General features: G+C 62.5%; 1 protein-coding gene across 10 annotated transcripts in view; it reads right to left on the bottom strand.

Moving 5' to 3' along the window:
- Positions 1-1,777: 1,777 nt before the first annotated feature.
- PPP6R2 (protein phosphatase 6 regulatory subunit 2) overlaps positions 1,778-10,642 on the bottom strand; it is an 81,691-nt gene continuing 72,826 nt past the window's right edge. For 3 of the 10 annotated variants that reach the window (XM_042948223.1, XM_042948224.1, XM_042948232.1), the window contains 12 exons: positions 10,156-10,271; positions 7,673-7,758; positions 7,182-7,262; positions 6,718-6,815; positions 6,231-6,288; positions 5,887-6,011; positions 5,547-5,710; positions 4,962-5,127; positions 4,788-4,876; positions 4,104-4,281; positions 2,027-2,287; positions 1,778-1,943 (listed from right to left, as the gene is read on the bottom strand). In XM_042948223.1, coding sequence (XP_042804157.1) covers positions 1,892-1,943; positions 2,027-2,287; positions 4,104-4,281; positions 4,788-4,876; positions 4,962-5,127; positions 5,547-5,710; positions 5,887-6,011; positions 6,231-6,288; positions 6,718-6,815; positions 7,182-7,262; positions 7,673-7,758; positions 10,156-10,271 — 1,474 coding nt within the window. In that variant the 3' untranslated portion in view covers positions 1,778-1,891. The remainder of the gene's footprint in view (positions 1,944-2,026; positions 2,288-4,103; positions 4,282-4,787; positions 4,877-4,961; positions 5,128-5,546; positions 5,711-5,886; positions 6,012-6,230; positions 6,289-6,717; positions 6,816-7,181; positions 7,263-7,672; positions 7,759-10,155; positions 10,272-10,642) is intronic. The other 7 variants (XM_042948226.1, XM_042948228.1, XM_042948225.1 and 4 more) reach the window with 7 other exon arrangements.

Here is a 10,642-nt window from a genome sequence, read left to right as displayed (position 1 = left end):
CCACCCAAGCAGCCCTCAGACAGAAGGTGGCCATCTAGAGGTGTGACGTGAGGAGGGCAGGAGTTCACTAAGGGGAGCTGGTATCGGCCATTTGTGTGGCCCCCAGAAGGCTGTCCGGAGAGCAGAGTCAGAATGGCTGGAGGATGGGTGGCTGAGATTTGTTTGTTCCCTGATCAGATGAGAGTCGATGGGAGGGAATCTGGGAGGGAGATCCTGAGGAGTGGGGGGCTCCTTATGTTTGGGGGGTGGGGGCTCTGGGAAGTTTGCTCCAGATGCCTGCCCACCCCCTTCCCTGCACCCTGGCCTCTGTCCGGGGCATGATGGGTGCCACTGTGATCACTCTCCTCCTTCCCCACACAAACGTGAGTCCCACCGGGACCAGAGCCCTACCTGTACCAGGTGCCTGTCAGGTGGGGTGTGTGGGATCGGGGTGTAGGTGTCACATAAGCCAAGAACATTCCACAGTGGTCTGGGACGGTGGTGAGTCAGATTCCCAGCCAGAGGGGCTGGTGGTGTGGAGGGGCCTGACAGGTGGTAGGTAGCACCTGTCAGGTGGGAGGTGAGCAGGTGTGGACACAGGCACAGGAAGGACCCACTGGTGGTATCAGGTGAGTTGTGAGGAGAGCCCCCGGGTTCTCTCTGGGTCACATAGTGGATAGCTGTTGGACTAAGGTTCCCAACACCCAGGAGATCCACACCTGGGGTCCTGTGCCTGCCTGATTTCACACGGAGGCTGTCTCAAGAGAGGAGGTCAGAAGTCACCAAAGCAGGGGCCACAGGGCGAGGTCAGCGCAGGACCACAGCTGCTTAGGAGGAATGGAGGCACTGATGAGTACACAGACCCACATCCAGGCCCTCCGTGACCAGGGAGGCCCTGCTGGCTGCCCCCGCTGCCTGGCTGGTGAGGACCAGGTGGCCCTTGGGTCGGCTGTAGGCAGAGCCTGTTTTACAAAGAAAAAAAGCTCTCAACTTGCATCAGTTCTGAGACACTACTGCCAACGCGGGGCGGGGGCGGAGGCAGCAGTGACCCCCCTGCTGCCGGCCAGGCTAGGGCTCCAGGGCCTACGGCTGAACAACACACAGGTTTGTCAGTAAGAATAATAACACAGCTTTTATTGGGAGTTGGGGGTCTCGGGTGCCCTGTCAGATTATCAGAACATTAAAAATGGACTCAACATAAAATAATCCTGCAGACCCCTCCAGGACAGCATGGCCTGGCCCTGCCCTCCCCGACAGGTGCACACCCCCCCCCCACCCCACCTGGCGTCGCCGAAGCCAGTCTCTGCACCCCCCGTGCCCCTATCCTGCACGCCCATGGCCAGCCCCTGCCAGGTGCCCCAACTGCCCACCAGGCCGTGAGGGTCTTATTTTAAGGCAGTCAAATTTCGCAGCCTGGCTCAAGGCCGGCTCCCAGGGCCACTGGGCAGCTAAGACCCTGTCTGGCCAGTCCAGCTCCAGACCCACATTTGTCCCCAGAGCCAGGGAGACCCTTCGTTGTGGCTGGACACAAAAGTGCAAACACGTGGCTCTTTCCTGCGTTTGTTTAAAAAAAATAATAATCAGTAAAAACCGAGGCTTAGAGCCTGTGACGTCCATGCCCGTCGTGGCCCTCAGTCCGCACGGTGTCTTGGGGCTCTGGCCCCTGGCTCCCGCCGGCAGAGCGCACATCTGAGGCCTTATTGCTGTGCGCGGAGCTGGACTCGCTGGACTCGAGGCCCACGTGGGGTCAGGCAGGAGAGACGCAAGCTGGGCTGTCCAACTGGTTCCAACTGCCAGCTTTACCAATGCAGCATTTATTTTAAAATAAAATTAAATTAAATTAAAAAAGACAAATTGCATCACCAGGTAGTTTTCTCGATTAAGGGCGCGCCACGGCTGGGCAGCAGCAGCATCACACGGGGCCGTTCAAGGTGGCTCCTGCAGGTGGTGGTGCGTCCATCTTCCTGCAGGAAGACGAGTGGGGGGGTTAGAGCCCTTGGTCCCAAGGGTCCCGTCCGGTCCCCTTCCCCCAGCCTGACCGGCTCACCTGTCTTTTGTCGCTGTCCCCAGGATGGCTGCTGTGCATGTGGATGGGGCTGCAGTGGTGATGGCCGCTATGGGCCCTGTTGGAACCGCCCCGCTCAACACAGGAGCAACTGGCAGGGCAGCTGGGGCGGGACTGGCCTTGCCCGGCGCCGTGGTGGCCGCCACAGCAGCCTCAGGGGGGACAGCCACAGCTGGGGGGAAGGTTGCTTCTGCAGGTGCAGGGGAGGTGGGGTCTGACAGCGTGCTGGCGGTGCACTCAGCCCTGTACGGCAGACACAGGCTCCAGTTACCTGGGCTCTGGGTTCCAGTGTGGTTCTGCGCCCCCCCCCTCCCCCCACCACCACCCAAGTTCCACAAACACCAGAGATCACCTGCCTGTCCACCGAGACCTCAGACCTTCCAGGTAGTGCTTGCCCTGAGCTGGTCTCTCTCCAGACAGCTCCCCACCCCCACCCCCCACCCCCCACCCTGGTATGCAACATGCTCCCCTCAATACTTCCAGCGACCCTCACTAACTGCACCACACCCAGCCCACTTGAGAGAGCCCATGGGGGCCGCCTGGGTGGCTCAGTCGGCTGAGCGTCTGACTTCGGCTCAGGTCATGATCTCACAGTTTGTGAGTTCAAGCCAGGCTCTGTGCGGACAGCTCAGAGTCTGGAGCCTACTTCAGATTCTGTGTCTCTGCCTCTCTCTACCCCTCCCCTGCTCACTCTCTGTGTCTGTCTCTCAATAATAAATAAATGTTAAAAAAAATTTTTAAAAGGCAGCCCATGGGCCATGTGCCCAGAAATGGTCCCTCCTGTAACTGGAAAGGTCAAGAACCAGTGGCCTCAGGACACCAGCCCCAGTGCCGGGCTCTGGTCTTCACAGCCCTTCTTGCTGCAGCCCAGGAGAGCGAGCCCATGGCTCCTCCATTCAGCCCACACCTGCCCAGTGCTTGCTTCAATTACGTATAAGGTCAGCTCCAACCGTACAAGGACCCCTGGGAGCCGGTGAGGGTGGGGGAGCCACGGGCAGCATAAGAAACGCCCTACATTAAAGCCTGGTGACCAGGTGTTGGCCTAGGTGGGCACAGCCTGAGGGCTCACCCACAGGCAGGCTGGGACCAGAGTCCTGCAGGCAGCTCCGGAAATGGCCCACTTGCTTTCAGAACATAATTTGCTTCTCAGAGCAAAGCTGGTTTTTAGGCAGGGAAGTTAGGAAAAGAGGAAGAGGCTTTGAGACTTGCAATGATTCTGCTCTTTGAGAAGGAATTAAACCCATTCAAGAACCATGTATGCCTTTAACCCAAGGATCACCACTCAGGGGCCTGGGGCCCTGCCTCCTTGCCTGGCCCCGCTGGCTCCTAGCTGTGCCCCCTGAGGGACAGGCCTTATTGTCTGGGGTCCTGAGAACGAGCATGCTGTGAGCCAGAGCTGGACCGCCACCAATGGGATGGACTGAGCCCCAAACCTGCGGGACCACCAGGGCTGGGGCAGCGGGCTGGGGGGTAGGGGGAAGGAGACTCCACGGCTGTTCCCACTGTCACACATCTGGTCCTTGTCCTCTCCTGCTGGGGGACTGCCCCCCCCCCCTCGCCCCTGTAAACTTCAGCTCCACCATCCTTCTCTTTCAAGTGCCCCACTGGCCCCCAGTTCCCTATTTTCACAGCTCCTTATGCAGCTTGCCTCCCCACCGTGCCCAGCCAGGAGGGGTCTGTCCATCCAATGACGGATCCCAAAGGCCTGGGCCTTCCTGTGGGTGAAGGAGGGATGCGTGCAGGGGAGCTTGCAGGGAGGATGCCCCCAGTCAGGACTCCTGTGACCCAAGGACGTCCTCAGAGACCCTCCCTCCTGCCTGAGAGGCCACGGCCCCTCCCCACCATCTGGGGCAGCCCTATCCCCAAGTCCCCAAGGCGGGACATTCAGCCCCTGTGCTCTCCCTGTGTGAAGAAAGCATCCCTGACCCCGAGCTTCCACTTAGACGAACAGGCATCCCTACCCCCCACCCCCACCCCCCAAAAGTCAGCATCCTCAGGGTCACAGGGCCAGCAGGGCATTAGGTGAGCAGAGTGCTGGGGACCTAGGGACCCTGCACACCTGGGGACTGACGCAGGCAGCAGGGGGGTCTCCCGGCTGGGACCCATGCTGACAGTCTCCAAGGCACCTGCCATCTTCTGCTCATCCTCAGTGTTGTCGGAAACCACTGGGGGGGCCTTCCTGGTGACACACGCGTTCCAGGCACATGGGGAAGCTGGGCCTACTACAGGATAGGGAGCTGAGGACGGAGGGGCCGCAGGGCGCGGTCTCAGGGTCCTTAAGCCCACACGTGCATCTGTGTATTTACAGGAACTGTACAAAGGGGCTCTCCTCCCCCAGGCCAGGAGGGCCCCCACTTAGCCCTGTGACTTCCAACTCCCTCTCGGTGTGGCTCTGATACCCTGTGGAGCTTCCAAGCCTGTCTGATGAGGGGCACAGGGTCAAGGACCTTGAACAGGCCCCATAACGGCCACTGAGGTGGCACAGTGCACTCAGGTGACCTGCATGGAGAAAGCAAGGCCTGGGGAGACTGGCCTGGGTTGGGAAGGCCCTCACTGTCCGCCAGAGGCCCTGGCAGCACAGATGGGTGCAGGCCAGTGACATGCACACCCCGAGGGCTACCCGCCCTATGCCTGGGCCCTCTGGGAGATGTGCAAACCCCAGTATCACCAGGGGGACAGGGAGCCACAGTGGGGTCTTGGCTACATCCTCCCACTGCCTGTGCTCAGAGCCCCTCCTACTCACGGGTCCTCTCTGGGCCCTGGGTCAGGCTATCCTGGGCACCGCCGTGGCCCGTGTCCACCGGGGAGCTGCACCTGGGCCCCGACTCGGAGCTGTGGAAGGCAAGGCTGAGCCCCGGCCAGGGAGATGCCACCCCCAGAGGCAGATGGGGTGACCTCCTGGCCCGCCCCACCTCACCAGCAGAAAGGCTGGAAGTCGGTGAACTTGGCCCAGCCTTTTTCCTCCAAAGCCGAAGGGCTGGGGGTGCTGGATGCCCACACGCCGGAACCCACATCCACCGCCACTCCTGGAACCGGCACTGGCGAGTTCACCGTCTCCTCAAATACTGCCCACGAGGCGCCTGCTGGGGGGAGACACAGCCGTCCAGGCAGCCCTGACCCACAGGTGAGCCCCACCTGCCTTCACAGCCCTGGGGCTCCGCAAGAAGTGCCGCAGGGCATGCCTTCCCCGACAAGACCAGTGGACACCGGCCGGCCGCCAGCCATGGCAATGTGGCAGAGTGACCTCGACAGGGGGCAGGGGGGCAGCCAAGATCTGGGCCAAAGCATCTGCTACCAATCCTGCATTGGCACAGCCGGGGGTTGTGGGGACACTGCTGCCTTCTGGAGCATCACCTGCAAGCTTGGGCACAGAGTCTGCAGACAACAGACAGCAGGCCCACGGCAGAACACCCCCCCCCCCACCACCACCATGCACAGGCCAGGGCCTGTGTCCCTGCCCAAGTCCCCTGCCCAGCCTGAACCCTGTGTCCCCAGCATCTACCTTCTGAGCCACCCTCCAAGCGAGGACCTTCCTTCTGGGCTGAGGCCAGAGGGGCACCTGCCAGAGCCACATCCTTGTCTGCTTCCAAGCCCTCCTTCCTGTCCTGGCCTCCACGCTCCAGGCCATTCTTTGAGCAGCTCTCTGAGGTGTGAGGGCCCCCAAACCTGGGGAAAGACACATGGTCAGAGCAGCCACCAGCCAGCACCAACATGGGGTGCCCCAGAGTGTCCCCTCTTGTGCACCCAGAACATCGTGGCTGGCGTGGGGCTGGGAGTGCACACACAGCCTTCTGGGACCTCTCTGCCTCAGGAGGCTGGAGGAGGACAGGTGGGCCTCACACCTGGCTCTAGCCGTCACTCGGGCAGTGCAGTGCGTCTCCTTGTCCTCCCAGATGTCATCCTCCTCATCATCGTCAAAAGGCTGGATGTGGTCACTGCAGCAGGCCTCAAACAGAGCTGCGCTGGGCTGCAGGCAACATCACCCACATAGTGGCAATGGCTCCGGGAGGGGCTGAGCCAGACAGGGGGGGGCATGGGATGGGGGGTTGGGCTCCCAGAGGGGCTGAGTCAGACAGGGGGATCCCAGGATGGGGGGCTTGGCTCCACAAAGCAGCCCTGTGTCCCCATACTGCCCACCCACCAGTGTCCCCATCCACTTCTAATGAGCATGGAGCTGTGGACTCACACTGTCCTCGTCAGCATCGATGCTGAAGTTTATCTCAGCAATCCTGTCGAAGGGAGCACTGCAGCAACAAGGGACATGGTCAGCATGGGGCCACCTGGGGCTTGTCCTGCAACCATCCATGCCCTGATGCCCCGGGGACATCCACCTGTCCCCTTGAGTGTAAGTAAATGGGGGCCTCGGACAAAGGGGGCAGCTCTCCGTCCTGCCTCCCTCCTCACACTCACTCGTTTTCCACCCAGGCCCCTCTGTCCCTGGTCTGCACGGTGACAATCTGCCTCCCCAGAGGGTGTTGCAGCCCAGCCCCTCCTGCAGGCCTGGAACCTGGTCACACTGGGCAGAACCCAGCTCCTTTCCAAGAGGGACAAGGTGGTGGGAGATGGTGAAGGCTCAAATGTGGGATGTGGTGACAGGAGGGAGGCACCCAGGTGACAGGATCCCAGGTGGGGTGGACATGGTTTAGGGGCCAGAGAGCATGATGGGAACTCACTTGACACTGTCATCCTGGTCTGCAAACTCCTCGTCATTGAAGCCAAACTGATCCACGAAGGTGGCTGTCATCTGCTGGACCTGGTACTCGGAGAAAGCCTGGCGGGGAGGGGGGCGCAAGGCGGCCTCAGACGGAGCTGCTCCCAGAAAAGCTCACTCTGCTGCTTCACGGGGTCCTCCCAACCGGATGACATGCACGCAGGGTCGCGTCCAAAGAGCCTCGTTTACTTTAAAGGTCATCCACCGGGTCCCCAAGGGTCTCATCGATGTGGCTCTGGGGGTTCCCCCCCTCATTAAGGGGCGAGGGTGCTGCACGTCTGGCCCCTCCCCTGCTCGAGCCTGGTGCGTGGGGACAAGCACACTCCCCTGGGCTGTTTCCCGCAGCAGCCTGGCAACGCCCTGGAGACTGAGCGCTGCCAAGGGCGGGAAGGGCTGCCTGAGCTTGTGCAGAGCGGCCACACGCACCTGCTGCAGGGACAGCTCATTAGGGAAAACGCCCTCCATGTCCTCATCCTCACTCGAGGGGTGAAGGTGGTGGGTGCTTACCTGAAACAGCCAGAGTGGGTGGACGTGAGCCCCCGGGGCTGCTGCCCCCTCGCCCCTCCCCTTGGTGTAGGGCACACCAGGCCTCGGGAATCAGGAGCCCTCGAGAACACACTAGGGCTCCTGAGGGGACAGGGAAGGGTCAAGGGGCCAGGCCGGCTCTGCTGAGGCTTTAGGGGGCCACTGGGGCCCGAGGCAGGACAAGTCGGTGTTCAGGACACAGAGGCAGAGACCACTGCACGCATTCAGGGCCGTGTGGACGGACGGACACACACACACACACACACACACACACACACACACACACACACCCCACACCACACCACCCCCCACCCCCCGCCGCGCCACCGGACAGGAAGGCATGGCCGCAGCACCAACGGATGCCGTGCCACGGGAACAGCTGAGCCCCTCACCAGGTCCACAGCGTTCCTGCGGTTGGTCTCCGCCAGTGTCTCCTCCACGAAGTTCTCCCAGCGCCCACGGCAGTCCGCAGGGAGCCCTGCAAGGGAGCACCATTGCTTAGCCCTGGGACAGCGCCACTGTGCTCAGGCATGGAGGGCCCAGAGGGGACGCCTGAGGGCCACCGGAAGGCAGGCCTAGGCGGCCAGGGGTCCTGCAGGACCTCGAAGGCGCTCACAGGAGAGGGCCTGAGCTCAGCGGGCATCTTGGCACACAAGCCGACCTCAGGAGCCCCCAGGTGCGAAGTGAGCATGGGGACCACTGCTGTGCGGATCTCCCTCTGCCGTGCGGATACCACTGCAGCTGTATCTCCCTCTCCGCCCATCCCCCCAACCCCTCAGTGCAGCCCACAGGCCTGTGGGGGCCTGTTTTCTGGAAAGGTCAGAGCCCCAGAAAGAGTCACAGTCCAGAGCAAGTGAAGACCACAGCAGAAAGCTCCTTGCTCACCTCACACACCCCAAACTGCACCCTTCCTAGGGAGCCTCCCTGGGTCCACACACCCTTGTCACAGGTGCCTGACCTCGGCCTGTTGGCCACCGACCAAGTACACTCCCCTGCTTCCATTCTGGAGGGCCACCCAGAGCTTCCTGGACTCACCCCTGGCGCTGTGCCACAGGGACCACAGCAGAGACTCCCTGAAGGGACAACCAGGCAGCCAGTGTGGCAGGCCCACCGGTCTAAACCGGCGGGGACCACACCTGCCACAGAGCTGACCTAACACTGGCAGCACAGCTTCCTCTGCTGCACGATGGGGGAGGAACCCTAGCACCCCCCTATGCTCCAGGATCACGGCACCGGTGGGGGTCCTGCCAGATGGAGTTCACTCCTTTGTGCAAACACCATCCACTGCGCCCAAGCATCCCACGTGGGGCTGAGAAGACGGTCCTGGTCACGAAACTGGTGTGAACACCGCCCCCAGGGCCTTGAGGGATCCTGTCCTCTGCCCACCTTCAGCTCCCTGGACTCACTAGTGCACTCCATCCACCTGTCCAGCCCTGACCTCCCAGTGTCTCTCAGCACGCTCTTCAGGCCGGTCTGGGCATCGTCCTCCCCAGGGGAGCCACACGGGCCCTTCTGACCTGCCCACCTTCCTGTCTGAAGCAAGACTCCTTTGGGCCCTCCCGGCTCTGCTCAGGAAGCCTGGTGGCCAGGAGTTGCAGACCACGGCCAGGATGTGAGAGGGCGTGGGTGGTGGGACCCCAGGTCGGGGCAGGGGTGGCCCTGGAGCCCGAGGCAGGAGAAGCCCAGGATGGCAGATGTCTCAGGCTGAGGGCAGAGGGGAGGACTGACCAGAGGAGGGGCTGCCTCTGCTCAGGTCCGAAAACCTGTTCTTCAAGAAGAGACGCCACCTTCCCCAGCTCCCCAGACTTGTGCTAGAAAGGTCTGCAAAGCTGCCTGAGTTCAGAGACAAGCTGGACTGTGGAGCGGGAGGGCAGTGTTCGGGTGGGACTCGGGTGGTCCCTGAGCAGCAGACACAGGGGAGAACTTGTTGACACCTGAGCTGCTGAGTGCAGGCACCTGACAGGGCTGCTGGGCACAAGGATGCCCTCCACAGAGGTCTGTTCAACAGAACTGACACCTGGGACCCAGGCCCACCCTGAGAGAAGATCCCATGTGGGAAAGCAAGCAGACTGTCCTGTACCAATGCAGTTACCGCCTGCTGAGGGGGGCCAGAGGGCAGGAGACGAGCAGGAGACGGGGGCAGGGGGCTGAGGGCAGAGGCAGGGGGGCAAGAGGCAGGGAGCAGAGTGCAGAGGCAGGGGGCAAGAGGCAGGGAGCAGAGTGCAGAGGCAGGGGGCAAGGGGCAGAGGCAGGGGGTAGGAAGCTGGAGGGCAGAGGCAGGGGGCTGAGGGCAGAGGCAGGGGGAAGGAGGCAGAGGGCAGGGGCAGGTGGCAGAGGCAGGGGGCAGAGGATGGGGGCAGGAGGCAGAGGGCAGGGAAAGGGGGCAGAAGCAGGGGGCAGGAGAGAGGGGGCAGAGGCAGGGGACAGAGGCAGGAGGCAGAGGGCAGAGGCAGGGGGGGAGGCAGAGGGCAAGGGGCAGAGGGCAGGAGGCAGGGTGCAGGAGGCAGAAGGCATAGGCAGAGGGCAGGGGGCAAAGAGCAGAGGCAGGGGGTAGAGGGCAGGAGGCAGAGAGCAAAAGCAGGGGGCAGGAGGCAGAGAGCAGAGGCAGGGGGCGGAGGCAGAGGGCAAGGGGCAGAGGGCAGGAGGCAGAAGGCATAGGCGGGGGCAGAGAGCAGAGAGCAGAGGGCAGGAGACAGATGGCAGAGGCAGGAGGCAGGGGACAGAGAGCAGAAGCAGGGGGCAGGAGGCAGTGGAAGGGGGCAGGGGACAGAGGCAGGAGATGCGGCAGAGGCAGGGGGCTGAGGGAAGGGGCAGGGGACAGACCCAGAACGGGGCTCCTGCTGCCAGGAGGGCAACAAGGGCAGGACGGGCTCACCTCGGATGACTTCGCTGATGTGGGTCTGCATGGGGCCCCTCTCCAGGTTCTGTACCACCGCATTGGCAATCCGGGTAAGGTGGCCCATGTTGCCTCTCCTCATGCCACCCGCTGCCCTGAAAGTGAAGGGCAGCATCAGGGGACCACTAGGTTTTCTTCACTGTGTCCATCAGGGCCCTGGCCTCGCCCCTGCTCCCAGCCCTCCCTGTCCCCCCCACTCCCCTCACCCCACGAATCCCACCTGCAGGACACTTATTTTTCCAGAGCACCTGCTACAGGCCAGCCAATCACTCCAATCTCACTACAGGGAGTGCTAATGAGGCAGACACCGCTCCTACCCCCAACGTAGAGACCAGAAACCGAGGCAGCCATGGGGCCTGCATACCAGCAGGGCCTGGTGGGCCTCTGCCCACCCCGCAGGGCTGGTCCGATGCTGCGCCCCTCAGCCCACATGCAGACACCTCTGCCCTGTCCTGGCTCCCAGAGG

Source organism: Panthera leo, chromosome B4, assembly GCF_018350215.1.
Source record: "Panthera leo isolate Ple1 chromosome B4, P.leo_Ple1_pat1.1, whole genome shotgun sequence".
Taxonomy (NCBI): Eukaryota; Metazoa; Chordata; class Mammalia; order Carnivora; family Felidae; genus Panthera; species Panthera leo.
This window is presented reverse-complemented; position numbering and strand designations above follow the sequence as displayed.